This window comes from Sylvia atricapilla, chromosome 9 (assembly GCF_009819655.1).
Source record: "Sylvia atricapilla isolate bSylAtr1 chromosome 9, bSylAtr1.pri, whole genome shotgun sequence".
NCBI classification, from domain to species: domain Eukaryota; kingdom Metazoa; phylum Chordata; class Aves; order Passeriformes; family Sylviidae; genus Sylvia; species Sylvia atricapilla.
The window spans coordinates 9,887,428-9,907,684 of record NC_089148.1 but is presented as its reverse complement, the minus strand read 5'-3'; the positions used below and the strand labels follow the sequence as shown (position 1 = coordinate 9,907,684).

At 46.6% G+C, this 20,257-nt stretch overlaps 1 protein-coding gene across 1 annotated transcript; it reads right to left on the bottom strand.

Moving 5' to 3' along the window:
• Positions 1-100: 100 nt before the first annotated feature.
• Positions 101-17,555, bottom strand: TMCO1 (transmembrane and coiled-coil domains 1). The gene is made up of 7 exons (XM_066324772.1): positions 17,443-17,555; positions 16,611-16,688; positions 13,481-13,540; positions 9,905-9,951; positions 9,232-9,299; positions 5,922-6,066; positions 101-429 (listed from the first exon to the last, which is right to left on the bottom strand). The coding sequence occupies exons 1-7, from the start codon at positions 17,510-17,512 to the stop codon at positions 331-333; spliced, it is 567 nt and encodes a 188-aa protein (XP_066180869.1). The 5' UTR covers positions 17,513-17,555; the 3' UTR covers positions 101-330.
• Positions 17,556-20,257: the final 2,702 nt, after the last annotated feature.

Here is a 20,257-nt window from a genome sequence, read left to right as displayed (position 1 = left end):
GCCTTTTCACCGCCAGGGCCCGCCCCGCCCGGGGCGTGCCGGCTGCCGGGCCGCCGATCCCGCTCCCCATCGCCCAATTAAGAGACATTGTTAACAGAAATTAACATGCCCATGCCGTTTATTACTCAGAAACAAAGGTCGCGTTATCTTCCGAGAGGAGTTTCTTGGTTGGATGAACGAACAACTGCTGGTGGAATACTCCGAATGGATGATGGTTTCAATACTGCATAGCCTGTTTCTGGGCAGGTGATGCCTCACGCAGATTCCCGTCTTGTTACCTCCCCAAGGCAGTCTTGTTGCACCGGTCAGGCTTCCCGTGAGGGCTGTGCTTCAGGAGAACTTCCCTGCCTGAGGTGGGGGGCCAAGGAAGCCTCCTGCCTGCTTGGTGGCAGCCCGGGAAGGAGCAAGGCCGAGCATCTTCTGGATGTTCTGCAAGAACAACAACAAAGAGCAAGGTAGGTCAGAGTACGACAAGCCAAACAAAGAGGAAGAAGCCCTGACTCTGCTCACAGAATAGCTGGGGTTGGAAGGAACCTTTAGACATCATCCAGTCCAACCCCCCCAGCCATGGCAGGGTCACCTGGGGCAGGTGACAGGAACGTGTCCAGGTAGGTTTGGAATGTCTCCGGAGAGGGAGACTCCCTGCCCTCCCTGGGCAGCTGTTCCAGTGCTCTGCCACCCTCACTGTAAAGAATTTCTTCCTCAGCTTGAGGTGGAACTTCTTGTTGTTTAGTTCACGGCCACTGCTCATCATATGGTTGTTGGGCACCACTGAAGAGTTTGGCACCATCCTCTTCAAAGCCACCTTTGAGACATTCCTTGGATGAGATTCCCTCTCAGTCTTCTCTCTGGACTAAACAGGCCCAGCTCCTGTAGTCTCTCCTCATTAGAGACATTCCAGACACCAAATTATCTTTGTGGCCTCTGCTGGACTCTCTCCAGTAGCACAAGTAAAACCTCCCCCCTTCTTTCAACAGATCCAGGTTCTCACCCATATGGTCTTAATCCATCTGGCTACTGTATATTGAACCTCTCCCTCTGTATGTTCAGAACAGCTCAGCATGGAGCCAGACGAGAATGGCTGGGCCATTCTTCCCCACCTCAACAAAAGCCTCCGAACACCAAATCCATATTTTGGATGAGGATTCTTTCCCATTTTCAGCCGCACACCCCACAGTCAGCTGTCTTTACACACACTATTTACATAAAATACAACTGCAGTTGAACTGCAGTGCAGGTTCCCAGCAGGCCCCTGCAGCCCTTGATTTTCCCAAATTGCAGAAAGCACTGCTGGTGGTGGCCATGGGAGCTGGAGTCTCCTGATGCAGCTGGAATTTGGGACAGCAGCATGGCAACCAGAGCGTGTGCCAAGTGCAAGTCAGGAGCTTAGTCCCAGAATTAACATGAACGCCAGTGCTGCACACAGAACAATGGGGCACTGGAGACATGCAGGATAACAGGACATATGGAGCAAACCCCAAAACCTGACTACTGGGATGACCTCATCTGCATGCGAGCGGGGCGTTTCAGTGGAAAACAACAGACAGGGGAAGAATTAATTAGTAGAGCCAAGCATAAGCCAAAAAAATCACAGCAAAATACTTAAATTTGAATGTTTTTCTCGATTTTTGTGAAATTTCTTTTAAATTTCACAACAGTGCAACTACAAAAAGCCATCAGTTCTTTCCGTTTCATCCTTCACTGTAAGGAACTTCAGCTCAAGATGCTGCCCGTGCAGTGCTGGCAAAACAGAGACATCTGAGATGCAGGGGAAAGAAGAAAACAATTGTGTCCCCCTTGTGTCACCACCTGAGTGCTGGCTATCGAGACAACAAAAGGAGGAAGGGTTCTCCTCAAGCCTGAGTGTCCTCTCCAAAGTAACTGTCAGGATAGGTCAGACAGCAAGGTCACAGAGCTCTTGAACTTTTTTATCATGGAAGGTGAATAAACTTAAAAAAAAAAAAAAAAGAAAAAGAAAAAAGAAAGGCAGATAGTTTTGCAATTCTACAGTAGCTAAAATAAAATCAAATCGGTATTCATTCCAGCTGGAGATTATGAAAAGGAAGGTTTCAGCCCACACACAAGGAACACATGAAGAGGAGTTACATCAGGTTTAGTCCATGGCATACATAAACCAGCCACTGGTTGATGTTCAGCAACTGAATATGCGTGAGAGCATTAACTGCTTGCTGTTCGGTGTTTCTTCGGTAGAGGCAGGGACAGAAAGGAGGAAAGGAGCAGTCAAGGGACAGACCAAGCACACCAGAGGGTGCTGCAGAGCCAGCAGCCCGCAGTACCGGTGTCCTGTCAGCTTCCCAGTGGCTCACCCGCGGCGCAGAGATCCCAGCAGGGATCCGTGGAACCAAGGAAGCGTGCACTGCCTCCTCCCCGTTCCTTTTAGCAAAGAGAGAGAGGAGAACTGCGGTGCTAAAGTTTATTCCAACTGCTTGAAGAGGAAGGGAGATGACAGTGTGTCTGTCTGAATTCCAGACTACAGACACTGTCCAGCATTAGTCTTCCATGCAATCCCCCCCCCTGCTCTGGAAGGCAGAAAGCATGGCACACTAGCTCCAAAGCACATTTTGTTGGACAGCAATCCTGAAATCTACACCTGGAAACACCAAAGATGGGGCAAGGTCCAGCAGAAACCTTGTCCCATCTGCTGTGGACCACCGTTGGACAAGGAAATCTGCAGAGTCTACTTCTAACACAAACACAACCATCCCCCTCAGGAGCAGGGAGGGAAGAGTAAGATTCAGGGATCCAAATTCCTCATCTGAGCTCTTTTGATCTTTCCTCAAATGACTGCAGGAAGCACAGGGGCTGCTCCTGCTTTGGTCTTCAAACCCAGAAGGGACCTCAGACAAGGCAGCAGGTGGCTCCCTGCCCTAAGACCAGGCTCTGTGGGAAAGTAAAGTCCTGGCAGTAGGGATAATTGCTGGCTCCCCACTGGGAATAGATTTTGATGAGAAGCAGCCTAATCTACAGTTCAGATGCATGTGAAAAGGAAGTGAAGAGCAGCAAACACCCCAGGAACAGCAGCATATCCCTCTTCCCAAAGAGCACAGGTGAAGGCTGGGAGCTCAGAACCAGGAGCAGCCACAGAGGATGTAACCCTGACACTGCACCTCCCACCCAGCCCAGCAGCAGACTTTCCCAGCTGAAAACCCAACAGCTCAAGGACCCTTGGAAGGCCTCTCCCAGCAACCCTCCTCTCTCCAAACAGGAAGGCAGGAGGAACTAGGGGACAGGATTTACGTGCCAGGGAGAGCTGGGAACGGCGCAAAGGAAGTTACTCACTGCGAGGTGACTATTTTGGGAGATGCTGGCCAGGTCACAAGCAGCAAAGCTTCCCAGTCAGTGTTTGAAGAGTTTATCACCCCCACATGAAGAGAGTCCCTGATGCTGCTCCTGCCTGTCCCACTAATGTCACTTTAATCACCGCCCAGGAAGTCTCCTACCCCCACAGACTCCCCTGCATTTCCCACCAGGTCGCTGTTTTTTTCACACACACCCGAGTTCCTGCCCTACCTCTGAGCTCCACAGGAACATCTCTGTTCCCTGTCTTTGACGGTTTCACAGGCAGCTCCAGGATTTACGCAAAGACTGAGGGACTATGGTCTGCTTGGTTTGTTCACTACCTTTTCCCCGATTTTTGGTACATCTCCACTCCTCCTCTTCTTGTGTCAGCAGCATCAAGCCAGACACCAGCTCCCACACCACTTGTGCCCTGGGCCAGCACCTGTTTTGAAGCCAATCTGGCAAGATTTTCCCTTCTGCACACACTGAAATACAAGGGATCACAAAGCCTTCACCTCCAAGGTCACTGAATGCACGAAGTGCAAGTCTTTGGCACCATTTTAAGCCCTTAATTACTTTCCTGCCCTCTCCCCTGGCCTGTCACAAGCTCTGAAGTCCTCTTCCCAATGCTGTTATCACCTAGGTTCTTTCAAATAGCAATAAAGCCAAGAGCAGGATGCCAGCAGCAATCACAGCTTCAGTTCTGACCTCTTGTGCAAACTGAGGTGTCACTGCCCTTCCCTGGAGTAGCAAGGAGGAAGAAGCTGAGCTGCCTGACAGCTGGAGTAGTGCAGGAATTGTTAACCATAATCACGTAGATAAGCAGCACTATAAAGATTGCAGTCTCACACCCTTCTCCAAAGCAATAAACTCACACTCCCTCCCCCACAAGGACATCAGCAGGAACTCTAAAGCACAAGGGCAATTTTTTTCCCAGAAGTTTCATGGAAAGCCCAACTCACTGCAAAGAGCTTGGCATTTCTGCTCCTCAGTTCAAGCTGCCCATATAAAACATCAGGAAATCCCCAGCATTAGAATTAACCACAGGAATTATATTTTTAGACAAAAAAAGAAGGGATTTTTCAGCAAGAGAGTTCCCCAATCAACCCAGTGGGTGCAGAAAAATCTTGCTGGTGGTGCTATTTAGTTTCCTATCATAATCTGACACTGAAGAGAAAAGACTTTCCATATAACAGGTAACAGAGAACAGCACCAGCCAAAATTGCCTGAGGGAACAGCATCAGACCACAGCATCCCAGGAATTCTGGAAGGTGATCTTAAGAGCTCACTATGTCTCCATAGCTTTCAAAGCAGCAAACCCTGCTTGAATCACTGGGAAGTGAAAGTTTTTCTTGCAGCAAAGACAGTGAGGAAGCCCTTGCCAGGCCTCTGGTGAAGTTGGGCCTGCTTGGAGTGAGGGGGTGCCCAGATAACCCCCAGGTGATCCTTTCAGCATAAATGATTCTACAGTTCATTGTCTGCTTTTGCACAGGACCAGACTGGGATCCATTTCAGCACAAGCACCCAATACAAAGAGCTACGGAGAATTCCATCCACAGCATGCACTTTATGACTAAAGGAATTTGGTGTTATGGAGCTGCTCTATCAAGCTCACCTCAACTCCTGGCATTACACACCACATCCCTTTGCTTATCTGCTTGAAGTCTAAGTCCCTTAGTCTAGGTTCCCTTGGCACCCCTGAGGAAAAGAAACAACAGGATCAAGGAGAAAAGCAGCAAGAATTCAGGAAGTGAATCAAAGAAAAGGGAAACATAAATACAGAAGAGAAGCTAATTTACAGCTAGTTGCACCAGCATTCATCCTGAGCATATTAACTCATCCCCAGCACCCTGTGGGGAAAATGGGAAACAAAACAGACTTCTTGTTGCACTGAGAAGGCCCACTTGTCCTCACCAGCCATTCCGCCACCTGAGCTGCCAGTGAACCTTCCTGAACAGGTCCCTTATCCTCACTGATATCCTCAACCTCTTCCATAATGGAGCTTAGCTGGAGAGGTCTGTGGAGCCTATTCTTGGCTTACCATGCCAGAGCCCCTCTCTGTGTCACGTCCCTAATGCTGGGAGACACTTGACACCAAAGGTACCGTTCTTAAGACTCTGAAAAAAATCAGGATCCAGCAAAAACAGGAAGGACAAACCCAAAAGAGCAGCTTTAACTCTTTCCTCACTTTTCTAGCAACTTTATGGATTGATGAAACTTTTATAGAGCTGCAAGCCACCTAGGAAGCTCCCCCTAAAGATGCTGCTGTTTGTAAAGATGCACATGTTGCTGTAAAAGTTGTAACTACTAAGGAGCAGGATTTAGATCAGCTTCTGATGAAGACAATCTCCTGGTATGGCAATCCACAAAGTTATCACACAAGTGATAACTTTGAATCCATTTCTGTCAATTTTGTCCCAGAGCCCTGGTGCAAGTTTCCAGCCAAGTCTTCCAGGCCCATCCAGGACAGCGACTCTTTTAATGATCCCAGCCTAGAATTGCTTTGGAAATGAGGCACAGGAATGAAGACAAAAACAGAAATCACAAAAAGATCCCAAGATTATACGTGCAATATTCCTCTTCCTGGAGAGGTATATGCTTTCCAGGGAAGGTGTACTCACCTGTCTGATTGACATGGTGCAGAGAATGTAGAGGAAGATGAAGGAGCAGTCAGTGTAATCCTCACCCAGGAGGTTGCGGTGCGAGAGACCTTGGATGTATGACAGGGGGATAAATGGAAGCTTTGCCACCACTCGGCCATCAAATCTGGAAAAGAGATCACTGGATCACCACTGGAGACAGCAGAAGAGCTTTTGGATATAGAAAGAACAACTGAGCATCTTCAACAGGCCACCAGAGCAGGTAAGACCACATGCAAGGCTAAAAGGCCTTGCTGCCTTCTCCAGCCACTCTCCACACACTACATCAAGGAGGATGAAGACATCTCTCTCTCCAAACCCTCCACAGGGTAGGATTCCCTCAGGAACCATTTTGCCATAATCAAAGTGTTTCCTAGTGGTTTCAGTGATCAGCTGGACAAGCTGCTGATTCATAAAATCTTGGTGTTTTGCAATTTTCTGGTGCATTTTATTCCTAAGTCAGATTTAGCAGATCACTTCCCAGCACACACAGAGTCAGCACTTCAATAAAAGATGAATGACTGTCACCCTGCTGTACTGCAGTTACTGCAACAAGACAGACCCTTTGCTTCAAGCAAAGCAACATTTTTTAAACCAGAGCATAAATCAAAAACATCTTCTCCTTCCTTGGAGCAGCTGTGCTCCTCAGGATGCACAAGAGAGCCATCACCAGAACACTCCATAGCCCCAGTTTCTCTGCATTAGCTGTGGGATGCAGGCAGTGCAGAGGCAGGATGATACCGCATATTCCGAGCGGCATGTCCTGCTCTTGGAATCCCTCCAGGCCCACATTCCAGGGCATCAGGCAGAGTGTGAATTTTGGCCAGTTTGCAAAGATTTCTCCCAAGCCAGACAGTCGACCCAATCTTTTGATGTAGATGTGTATGATGCCTCATCAGCATGTGCACATTTGGATGTTATTTTCTCTGCATGTGCTGATTTTCGAACAGGTGTTTCTTGTTTCAAGAGATCCTAAATGAGCCTCCTTTCCTGTGGAGATGCATTCACACACAGCCACGGCTCAAACACACGCCAACTCTGTTTACATCTCACAGGCAGTTTGGCAAAGGAGCTCGGAACGGATGTTTATCTCCCTGGAACGTCCCCCAGTGGCTTAAAATTCTGCGTTATTCCTGCTGTGAGAATGACAAGTACTTCAGCAGTAGCACCCTGAGGTACCTGCTTTTAATTCCAGCAGGTTTTCACAGCTATCAAGAGGTACCAGAATACACGACTCTTAGAGTAAGGCAGAGGAGTCATTGCATGAGAAAGTTCTTGGCAAGAGAAAATTGAGACACACAGAAGGTAATTTCTGCCCCAGGTGAAATGCCTGGTGGCTTGGAGGCCATTGCTGCTGCAGATCTCACTGCCATAATGAACCTTTTAAGCCACAATAGTCACTCAGCTGTTTGTCTTGGGCACACATTCTGCTCTTTGGGTTTAAACCAGCCTTGCTGACACTTCCACATCCTTCCAGCACGGTCCAACCTGCTGCCCCAGTACTGCTGACACTCCAGGAATGACAGCAGGAAATCATCCCAGTGATTTCCAGTTTGGCTAAGGGGGTACTTGGCAATGGTGAGGTGCTCAGACAGAGTAGCAGCATCTGCAAAGTACATGTCCAAAAGGTGCTGCTTCCACAAAATTCCTGCTCCTTTTTTCCCAGCAGCCATGGACTCATTCAAGAACAGAAAAAGCAGCAAACGTGGCCACAGCCATTACAGGTGTCAGCCACCCTTTTCCTCCTTTTCCTACCACACTCAAGTGCCTCCATGGATACTACTGGATACTCCTGCTGCTCAGATTCCCTCTAAAGAAAGAGGCAGTTAAATAAAAGATATGCTCAAAAGGTTCACGTCAATTTTTTGTTCAGTAGCGTGGTCTCCTTGGGCAGGAATCCTCAAGAGATAAACAAGACAAGTAAACTTGGTAGAAGTTTATTGTTTTCTTCTACCTTTTTTTTTAAGTTAGTATCTATAGAAGGAGGAGTCATATAGAATTTAACCCAAATCACCCCCTTCCTAAAGTTCTTAACAAACCTACAGTTCTGTAGTACTTGTTAGTCACGGAATACTCAGAGCAACTGCCTCTTCCTCCTCTAGGAAAGTGGGCACAGTGGGGTAAAGCATTTTTAGTTTGTTTTTCAGTTTGCTTCAGGGGCAGGAGCTGGTGTTTGTATTGTACCTAAAGAGCAAGGCAAGCACTTGGAGGTCTCAAGTGCAACCCTACAAATGTCCCCTCAGACTCCTCCTTGCTCATGATGCACCTCCAGCCCTGCTCAGGGCTGCACTGAAATGAGACATCACTGACTCAAGGCTGTACACAAATTTTAAAATCCTCCAGTGCTGGGCTGCTTTGCTCTGCTCAGAATGCTCAGTGCTGAAGTCTGACTAAGCTGAATAAATAAAGGATCCACACAGTGGCACTTCTGTTATTATGTTACCCCATGTTTGCAATTTATCCACCCACAGATCTCCAGTAAAATAACAATTGACTGTATCCTGGGGGCTGCCAGCACAGAAGCCAAAGGCTTTGGTGCCCAAGAATGTAAATTCTTGTTTGCAGGGCAAGGATATTGCCCAGATATCAAGCAGCCTCCTAAAGGTTATCCTAACAATATTCATGTCATCTTCAGACTTAACAGCCAACAATTCATATTTCAAGTGAGTCAACTTTTAAAAGCTAAGCACAGCCTTTCAGATTTCCATATCTGAAACAAAGCTGTCCATAACCATGCAAACCAGTTTGGAGTTTCTTGTCTGTTTGTTTTTTTAAACTACACCTGTCCCAGGTCACTTCCAAAACAAATGAAGCTTGGAGCCCATGCCTGGACCTGTTTATATCTGGACCCCGATTACCTCAAGTAGAGCAACAACAAACTCTGCAATTACAGCTCATTCCCAAGGGCAAGGGAGCTGACCCAGTTTTGTTTGCAAGAGCATTCCTTGGTCACACCATTACAGCAAAGCCAAAGCAGCTGAAGACTGAAGATGTTTGCCTGACATGCACCAAACTTGCCCTAATCAGGATGTTCCCATGCAGAGAAGATATTAAAGCTGTGTCTAGACTGAATGCAATTTGTTCAATTTGGTTGTGTTCAGTACTCAATGTTCCCTCTCGAGCAGAATGTGCATGTGACGACCAAACCACCACATCTTCATATGAAATATGGATGCATTTGTTTATTTATAGGTCTTGGCTGGACAATGTCACTCCTAACACTTCAAATGATGAAGGGAAGGTGGAAATTTAAAAAAAAATTCAGAAAAAAATCCAGGAAGTTGACACTTACATGGAGTTGAACATTCCCATCAAGGCAGTGAAGCAGAAGCCGATGGCAAACATGGATTTCATCCGAACCTGCAAGCAGGAAGGTCAGAGGTATTTAAAACAACAGGCCTACACTGAGGTATTATGAGCTCACACCCTTACAAACAGGCTTTGTTCAGATCACTGAAATCAACATGGAAGAAAAAAAGGATGACCCAGGAGACTGAGAGGTTGTAAAAGTGACTGGAGAAGTCCCTAAGAGATTGAGTGCAAAGGCAGCCACAGTGTGAGCACTGATGGGAAGCGCTGCTTCAGGGAGACAAACCCAAAAAGTGCTCAAGAATTGTCCTGTCACCTTACACAGGCTGTTTTGTTTTGGTTGGGTTTTTTTTCCCTTAAGCTTATAAAATCCAGCAGGGGATCATTACAATGGCCAAAGTTGTAGGAAGCCACAAAAATTAATTCTACTTTGAAAAACATAATGGAGACTTATAAAAATGAAAATAGCTGCTAAGGTTTGGCATGAGATGAGGCAGTAATTCTGTGGCTCATACTAAAATCTGTAGTTATTAGAGAAAATCCAGAAGGACCTTTCCAAAGGAAAAGCAGCTTTGTCTGCCAATTGAACAAAGCCTTTCTGTTGGAAAACCGACTGAAATCTTCAGCAGTTGGGAACTGGCTTTAAATTTTCATACCATTGACAAGTCCCTGTTGTTATTCTTCAGTTTCTCTTCTTGTCTCTCTGCAAAGACAAAAACAACAGTTATAATCAGTTATGTCAACCTAGAAACCAGAGTGTTTTCATTTCCAGGAAAACTTAACCTCTTTGGCTCTCCAAACAAATAACACTTCCAAAATCAACTCCAGCTCTCTTTGCTAGACAGTAGAGAGTGAAAAACTGTACATAGCCAACTGCTTCTCCACCACAGCAACATGCAGCAAGTCAGGCACAAAGAGAGGAGGCGGCTGGAATCACACATTCAGCACTTTTGAAAGAAGTGCACCCAATGTCAGATTTGCTAACTCAACCAACTCACACAGGAGCATGAACACTGCTGCCAGGAAACAAAAACAGTGCTCCTCCACCACTGTTCCCAAAGGGAGCAGTGATCAATTTCTTCATGTATCAAGTATATCACACGTTTGCTACTTTTTTATAATTATTATTATTTATTATCCTTACTTCTTCAATATATTTATGATAGCACACTATCATAAATGCATTGAGTAAGTAAGGATTTCCTTTTGGAGGTCTCAGAAAGGGAAAAACCATGCAGAGAGCTGAGAGCTGCACCTCAGCAAGGCCAAAATCCTGCTGGGCTTAGTAATGAATTCTGCACCCTTCTCACCCTAGGAGATTCTCCAAAGAGGTAAGAGAAATGAAATTCAACAATGAGTGTATTACTGTGCTTTGCAGGAAATATTTTGGAAATTCAGTCTGTCCTTAAATCACCACAGACTTCAAAGATATTCAGATGTTGAAGAGGGCATTTTCCATGTCCCTCACTGGAGGGCTGCTGTGGCCCTCAGCATTATCCACTATCCGTCACCTTTCCTGTCCCACGTCCCCATCATGCCCTGTGCTCCTCTCAGACCGAGGGATCCAGGGGGGCAGCCAGGGCTGGGAAGCAACAACCAGCTGAAGTAAGGACATGGGTAATGAAGAAATAGCTAAAGAACAGCAGGAGTGAAGAGGGGAGGATGCAGAAGGACTGCCAAGGGCTATCCAGCATGGGAATTTCCATGGATCCCCACTGAAGTTTCAGTACAAGAGGCCCACAGCTCAGAAACTCCACAATTCTCTACCAAGCCCCTAAGCACAGGGAGTCACAGTCAGTGTTACCAAAAGCAACAGCAACACCCCTACCCAGTTCCTCTAAACCCCTCTTTGCTATTTCCACTTGCTCCTAACTACAAACCATCCCCTCTGGCAGGAACCTTCCACACACCTGCTTCCTGAGCCAGGTGGAAAGTTGTGTCCTGGGACATTTCAGCAACCACAGGCCAGCTCTTCAGGAATCACATTTGGCACAAATACTTGTTTTTTCCCCTCTGCTGCATAACTAACCATCTATTTAGATGGGCTAAAGGTTACATAGAGGAAAGAACACAGCTCTGATTGCCCAGTATATCTGACCTGTCTCACCTATTTCTACAGATTCAAAATGAACATGTTCTGAGTGATCTACCAACTTACATAAATGGTCTATTCCTGCCCAAATCACACATGAACAGCCTGTTAAGCACTTTGCTGGGTACTTCACAGTTGGGTAAAGACACAGAGAAAGAGGATTGGGTTAACACGCAGCTCCCTGGAGTCCAAAATCATCTTACTCTGCTGATCAGAACACAAACCATGATGATAGAGGGAGAGAAATTTGCCAGTACTGGGGCTTTTTATTTTGTTTTAGTTTTGATGTCCATCCAGCACTCATGTGGATTTCTGGGAATGTCACTGTCTTTTCTTCCAGAAGTAAATGGACACAAAGCAGTAGCAAGGTTTAAGCTATCAAATCATCTCTAAACTGAAACTGCACCAATGCTAAAGGTGTCCTGTTCCAGCAGTGCCCAAGTGATTTAGACACAATGTGACAATTGGTTCATTTTACAGCTACAAATAAAGTTTTTTAAGTAGGAAACACCAAATTAAGCCTTCCCAAGCAACTTTCCCCCTACCTCCTTGTGCACATGCATGATTCATCCCTTATGAAACCAAGTAATATTATCCACACACCTCCTGTCTTATTCTGTGCACGGAACAGATGGCAACTGAGGCAGGTCTGTACCACAGCTGTTACTTATCCAGAAAGCCCAGCTCAATATTTACTTTTTGTTAACTAAAATGGTAGAACTTGGAAGAACTCCAGCACAAGTAGATTTGCTGTGACAACAATGCCCCATCTTGCAGAATGATTTGACATCCAGTAAGTTACTGAGATCAGAGATTTCAAAACCATTAAAAAGCTGTGAGTCATTTTCTGGAAGTCCAGTGTGACATTTTGGGTCTGATTCTTCAGAAACACCAAGAATTCATCTTTGCCTGAACACAAATGAAATACTGAAGTTATGCAGCACTTGGGAAAAAAAAAAAAAAAAACACCAAAAAAATCAGATTCAGAATCTCAGGCTTGGCCAGCAGGCATCACAGCAAACAAAAGCAGTGGTCGTTTCCTAAGTTCTGATCTTTGTCCCTTTGTGCTTTGTTTTTCATCTGCAAAACAAGATTATTTCAGTGTATAAAGATTGGTGGAGCATCTGAAGTCCTCAGATTCTATTGTTTATTGGTTTAGTCCAAGCACAAGTAAAATATTGTCTGCAAGGTACACAGCTTGGATGGTCCCCTACAAAAAAGTCATTGTCACACTTTTTTTATTTAATGTTATCTGCAGTTGTTACATATGATCACTTTCAAAGTTGCCTTATCCACCAGTGTTCATTCCACGCAGGGATTAGTCAAGATTAAGAATTGAAATGCACAAGAGGAAGCATTTTGGCTCTTGTCCCTTCAGGAATCTAACGACAACAGGTTTTCTACCTAGGAAGAATTGTTTGAAGATGTGTTTATAATTCCCAAGCTTTGTACAGATCAACTGATTAATCCAGCTACCTGGTGTTACAGAGGAATGAGGAAACCAACTCCCAGGAGCTCTCAGAAGTGTTCCTGCCACAATCTCTGTTATAACTTAACTGAGCCTTGCTGCACGTTGCGAGTCCTGCAGATAGCAGATCCTACTAAAACCTTTAAACATCTCTTTACCCTGTTCTTGCTTAGTTCAGTACTTAAAGAGTTACCCTAACCTAGAAAGAATTCACCTTACTGACAATGAAAAAGAATGGAAAAATAAATCACTGCCTAAAATTGAGCAAAACTGATTTATCAAAATTGAAATTAATCTAAGCATGGTTACAGTTAACATGAACATCTTCAGCTCTAAAGTGTTCAAATGAAGGGGAAAAAAAGGACCTAAAATCACAATTACAGTCCTCCTATAGCTACAGCAAGCTGCCACACACTGCAGCAAAGAGCTTTGACAGCTGAAGTTAGTAACAGCCATGGATATCAAGGCTAAAATGGGAGAAAAAGTCAGGGAGCTCAGCATGAGGTGCTGATCCTCTCAGTGATCCACCCATTTGATCAAAACCATCAGGAGGCTCGGTATCTCCTCCTTGGAAGAGAAAGGCAAATGAATAAACAGCTTTGAAAGGAAGGAAAGGATATTCTCTTCCATCAGTTTCTCAACTTTCCACCACTCTTGAGGCACTAGCCTTACCTATCTTCTTTTTCTGCTGTCGGCCTGCTGATTCAGTTATCGTTTCCTTCTTCTTTTCCACTGCAAAATGAAAAGATATTCCATCATTTCTACACAGTGATACCACCACTCCTTTTCCACACACCAAACAAAACATTTTATTCCTCTGCAGAGCAGGGGCACAAAAGGCAGTTAAGTAGGACTAAGAACACGTTCAGAATCAACAAATTATCGACTACCAAGGCTGTACACCAATCACTTAAAAGATGTAACAAAAAAAATTTCAAAACTCTGGATAAGATACAAACACATTTAAAGGGTTAATTTTGAACTCTGTCAAGAGCCCATAACATTGTGGACTGAGCAGTCTGGGGACAATTTTGGCTCAAGTGACCCTTGCTGATTTGTTATTAGCATCAGACAGTACTTTTGATTCAGTGAGTGGAATGAAAAGAGCTTTGTGGCAAGCTCTGCTCCCAGTTATCTGCAGTGGGAAGCAAAATACAGGAAAGCCTGTGTTCTCCTACATCCCTTCTTCACAGGCAGGCATTCTCAGGGGAAATGCTGGCCAAGCAGGCAACCACAGCCTCTCCATTCTTCAATTCATCAGTACTGAAGCATTTCCAATATTTTAAAGCAGAAGCCTAAGGTCAAAGGTACTAAAAGCCCAAATCAGATGGGCACTGAGCACCTGCCACCAACCACCACTGCAGCAAAGAGGCCAGCAGAGCCAGCACAGGGAAATGGGAACACAGTAAATGTGCTGCTCAGCTGCAAAGGAGGTTCTGGGACAGCAAAAAGGGCTTTTCCAGGAAGCAAGAGACGTTTTCGTTCAAGACCTATAACAAGAGCACTCCACGAAGCAAGGATGATGAAGCATGACCATGGTCTAACAGAGAGCAGCCCTTTCTTACTTTAAACTCTCTGTATTTATGCAAACTGCACGTATCATATCTTCTCTACCAACAAAGAGCCTTGGCTCACTGTCAGCTCACAGACACCTGAAGGCTGGGGCTCCCCTCGTAAAGTACCAGCCCAGCACAGACCTCCTGGCCCTGATTTCAAAGCCCAAAGGAAATGAAGACAAGCCAACCTTCCAAGCCACAGCAGGATTTGTAGAGCTGCCTTATGAAATGCCTGTGAGTCAGTCCCAACTGCTCAGAAAATCACATCAGCCCAGACAAGTCACCTCAACATCATCCCTCCGTGGTAATGGAGTGAGACACAATTCCCAAAGAACAAGAGGATCTCTAGTGGGCAGGGAGGAAAACAGGGAGCTTGTGTCCCTAGGGAATACTGGAGAGAGGTGTCAGATGACACAACGTGCCCAGGGCTCACAGAACCCTGTCTCCATAACCTTCCTTATGCCAAATCCACCTAGGGAACGCCCATCAGTCCACCCCCTGGTCCATAACCTCACAGCCCCAGCTCTGAACTCCAGACAGTGCTGTTAAGCCTCATGCCAAGCACGAGGAACTCCTGGCCCCAATTCCCTCAAGAACATCCACACCAACACATCAGAAATTCCAGGGACAGCCTTCAAGCCTTGTACATTTACCCCTCCATTCACCCAGAACAATCTCTGCAGCAGCCTCAGCCGATGCTGTGCCTCTCCCTAGGAAGGACAGGACAGGAAGAGATGAAATTAAGGAGTAACAATGTCTGCTCAAGCACACTACCCGGCCCCTTTGTTTTCGCAAATCCTAAGGATCAGCTAGGGCTCTCACGGGAGAGCTTAAAGGTCTCCAATGTGTTTTTTCCTGTTTGAGATGTGTTAGATAACAGTTGAAAGGTGTGGCTCAAGTGGTCCACTTGGCAAGTTGTAACCCTCAGGTCAACCAGCTGTCCTCAGCACAAGAGGGGAAGGGAAAAAAGCAAAGCTGAATTTTTACTGACTCTTTATTCAGCTTTACCTTTTTTTTTTTTTTTTTTTTTTTTTTTTTTTTTTTTTTTTTTTTTTTTTTTTGGGGAGGGGGAGGTGGGGAATCAAAGAAGGAGATCAGAAACTAATTGAGATGCATGAACCTCACATCTCTCCCTTCACAGATGATAGCCCAGACACCAGGAGAGCGATAAAAGCAAGCTGCATTAAACTCTTACAGCAATCATTAAGCCCTAGAGATTAAGCCCTGCTAACTGCTTCTGGAATTGAACAGCACAAACACGAAAGGACACCAAGTTTGCAGCTGGGTTTCAACTCCTTCTCTAACTTACTCTTCTGGGGCTAATTCCATCCCACACACAGGACAAGTGGGATTCAAGTGAGGCAGGCAGAGATGCAATCCCCATCTGCTGTGGTGACAAATGCCCCTAACGGCAGAGCTGTGACACAAACACAACTATACTTCATCTCCTCAGTTTAAAATGCCCAGGGGAAGGCTGGAATAAGCTGGGCTGTTAAAAGCAATATGCGATAATATTGTTCTTTCATGCATTAAAGAGCACTGACACCATGATGAGACATTTGTAAGGTAAAACCAGCTCTATTTTGGCCCCAGCTGTCATGTGCTGGCTCTCACTGCTGTAACTTGGGTAGGGTGCACACAGCTGAGGTTGAAAGGTCAGAATTTCTCCTTTGCAACTTGGCTTCTGATATAGATAGGTTTAAGTAACACTCCATGTTTCCTCCTGTATATCATTTCTTTCAATATTTGATGCACATCTGACTGCTCACTCTTCACTTCCTTTTCCTTTCTTCCATCCTGTGTTTACCCCTGCCCAAAGCTCCTCTCTATGGAATGAACCTGGGACTTATTTCCTAATATTTCCCAAACTACTTCCTTGGTTTAAATTGGAGAATTTGGTTTTACATCAGCTGATTGCTCAGACCTTTCTATGATGGCTTTGTCTTTACTCATCTCCCACTGTTAATCACCACTTTTAATCTTTACATAAAATGCTTCTGCCTTGTGGTATTCATTATTCAACCCTAGTTCTTTTTTTCTACAGACTTCAAAGTCCCCTCTTTGGCCCTGAAAGGCAGAAATTGCATGTTTGAATGCATTTCAGACATTAATTTCAAGACACTGGCTGCTCATAAATGCCAATACCGATTTCTTACCTCCACCTGTCCTCCACTGACAGGAGGAGCAATTTACACATGGCAAAAGGTCTTTGGCTGAGCTTCTTCCAGCCCCTGGTGAGTACTTACATTTTTTGCTCTGCTTTTCCACTTCAGCCTTTAATCTCTTGTATTTGTCTGTCCGATAAACCAGCACCCAAGTTATACCTGAAACAAACACTCAGCCAGTGATGAGGGAAGTTAAAACCCCCTGCAAAAATGCCGATATGAGGGAGCCAATCCACGTGCAGAAATTAAACTTTATGTCTACAAAACCCCGTTATGACACAGCCAGGGGAGCACAAAGCACCAGCAAACTGCACCATCCCCTTCCTTCAAATCTCCAAGTTCCATGTAAAATGGAACTGCAAAACAAACCATGAAATGAACTCTAGGTGCAAAACTGAAACAAGTTTTCAGCTTTTACTTTTATTGATAAACCTATTTTGCAGGTGTGGGATGAAGCTTTGGGGACAAAAGGGAAAAAGGGGATTTGGGTTGACAGCACGATGCCAGAAAGGGGATCTGTGACTTGTGACTAACCCAAAAGGCAACTATCCAACACTTCCCTAAAAAGCTGCCCCTATTTTAACCACTGAAATATAAAAAAGCCTTTCAGGCAGCTTAAACCTCCACCACTGCAAGGTCAAGCGAGTTCTTCGCATTCTTGCCACAACAGCTATGGGAGAAAACCACTACGTCCTCTTTCATCCTTCCTCCTGGAGGGAATAACCCCAATTCTCAGTGCTTTGCACCAGAGCTCAGCGCTGCTCAGGGAGGGGATTCACCGCTGTCCTCTCCGTGAGGAGGTTCAGGGGACCCCGAGCCACCGAGCCCCATTTCACAGCCCCCTCTCCCCAATGCCGCCCCTGCCGCTGCTCCCGGCCGCCCTCCGCGCACAGCCGCGCCCTGCCCGGCTCACCCTCGGCCAGCAGCGCGGTGCAGACGGAGATGAACACGATGAGGAGGGTGTCGGCGAACATGGTGCTCATGGTGGTGCCGCCGCCGCCCCCGAGCCGGTAACACCGCCGCGCACCCGGAAGTGCACCCGCCACCCGGAAGCTGCCTGTCCCCGTTGCCTAGCAACGCCCGGAAGCGACCACCTGTGCTTCCGGCGGACCCCGCCGGCTGCGCGAGAAGCCGCGGGACGGGCGGGGGGCGGGGAAGGCGCAGCGGACGCCGTTCTGATTGGGCAAGGCGACTATCAATCTGTGAATCGAGGTTGAGAACGCTGCGCTGATTGGGCGATGTGGCTGTCAATCGTGACGGTGGGCCCCGCCCGCCAGCGGGGCTGAGGGGCGATTGTTGTCATGGCAGGGTCTGCGTCCAGTTCCCGGTGCAGCCCGCCCGAGTCCCGCACACCGGGCCGCGGTGAGGTTCAGGGCTCGCGGAGGGGTTCACAGAATCAGTTCGGTTGGAAAAGACCTGTGCGACCATCCCGAGTCCAACCTGTGACCCAACAATACCGTGGCACCAAGTGCCATGCCCGGTCCTTCCTTAAAGAGCTGCAGGGACAGTGACTCCATCACCTCCCTAGGAGGGCCGTTCCAATGTCTGATCACCCTTCCTGTGAAGAAATTCATTCTAATGTCCCACCTAAACCTCCGCTGATGAAGTTTGACACTGGGTGGGTGTCTGCCCTCCCTGCACCTTGCCGGGATGTGCTGCCTGAACCCGCTTGACAGGGAAGACGCACAAGGAACAAGGCATTTTTCCTAGAGAAAAAAATTTGGCTTGGAGAAGCCTTCCTGGTTTCTACAACTCTGCCCTGGGTTAATTTGTGTGAATGGAATTGTTCAAGACCAACTTGGACAGGTTTGGGAGCAACTGGTCTAGTGGAAGGTGTCCCCGTCTGTGGCAGGGGGGGTGGAAGGAGACGATCTTTAATGTCCCTTTCATTTTAATGTCTGAACTGTTCTAGGATTCTGTGGTGCTGTGAATACCGTGTTAGTGCATCTCACCAGGAGGCACTTTCTGGGATCAAATATTTCGGAATATTGCTGCCTGCCCTTTGCCAGGAGCTGGTTGCTGTCCCACACACTCCTTGTACAGCCAGCAGTGGTGTACAGCGTTCTGTGATTCACAGGGAATTAAATCTCCCATTGCTGGTGTGTGTAAAATATTCATGGACAGAATAGGACTATTGAAAGTGCATTAATGAGGACAGTGCAACAATGGCAAGGATTTGGCAGGCAAATTGACTTTTATTGAGGCTCCAGTGATTACACCTGGAGCAGCAGAACTAGACCAAACCTACGAGTTGTAATGGGGTGAGGAGACCTAGAAAGCAGAAATCCAGAAAAGGAAAGAGGGCAGGCAGGGAAGGGCAGGTTTGTGCCTGTCCTTACGTAATGGAGGAGTTTGCTGTCGCTGACAGTGGTGCGCTGTGTGATTACAGGGGCAGAGCTGAGGGAAAAGCAGTCAAAGGAAAAAAAACCTACCGCCCTTAAATTAAACACGCCGTTCAGAAAGAGGGTGAGTGTTGACACGAGAGGACGAGCAGACAGCAGAAAGGTCAGCAGGGAAAGCTCTCTCTACTTTATTTTTCTGACTCCATCTTATATACACTTTGACAAGCAGGCCAAAGATTGGCTACACAGGTAGGCACCTCTTTGGCCTTGCTGGTGAACACCACCATCAATCATCTTTCTCCTCCCAGAGGAGAAATACATCAACAAAGTAGATAAATTCTAAAAGTATACATAGTTTTCTTAAAGCTGCGGGAGAACAAAATGCAAACAGTGAAAAAAGCAGGCAAACCTGGGGCAACAGGTGAGGAACTGCAGCTCGGAGAAAAGAGTGCAAGCAGCCAGTGAGGGCGTGAGAGCAAACAGCCTCTCTGAGCCTGGGGACAGGCACACGAGGAAAGCAGAGGGCCACGTGTGTGCAGGTGGCTGAGTCAGACGTCACTGAGAGTGGCAGCTACACACCGCAGGAAAAGTCCCAGCAAACCCTGTCCGGGCACGGGGAACTTCCTGCAACATCAGGGCAGAGCTGAGAACTGGATGTCACCAAAATGAGGCTTGGAGCCATCGGGGAGACAGGGATGAAACTGAGGGTGGATATTTCTGTTCGGGGTGAGCAGCAGGAAGATGTTGACAGCTGGTGATGTGGCAGGACTTGCGATATACAAAAAAAAAAAAAATCTTCCCTGTGAGGGTGGGGAGGCCCTAGCACAGGGTGCTTAGAGAAACTGTGCCTGCCCCTGGATCCCTGGAAATGTCCAAGGCCAGGTTGGACACGACTTAGAGCAACCTGGGACAGTGGAAGGTGTCCCTGCCATGGCAGGGACATTGGAACAAGATGAGCTTTAGGGGCCTTTCCAACTCAATGCATTATGTGATTCTGTATTATATGTGCCACCTCATGCAGTTCCCTGTGCTGTATGCCATCCTCCACCTTCTCTCCCTGTCTTTAGAGCTCCCTGACTTCCCTGGCTGTGAGATGTATCAGCATCTATCAAAGCAGTATTTTGAAATAGTTTCTCTTATGCTGCTGTGGGAAGTGATTCACGTGGTATCACTTATTGATACTGAATGGGGGTTTTTTGGCAGATGCAGGCAGGAGGAGATGGTCACTGACATGAACCTCTTTCCTCTGCAGTGTCCCTGCTTTGAACTGGAGGTAGAGGTGACAACAGGCTTTTTGTAATTTCATCCTGTCACTTTGAATCACACCGGGATCCTTATCAGCAGATCATTTTTTCAGGCAACACACGGCATATTACCCTCAATGGC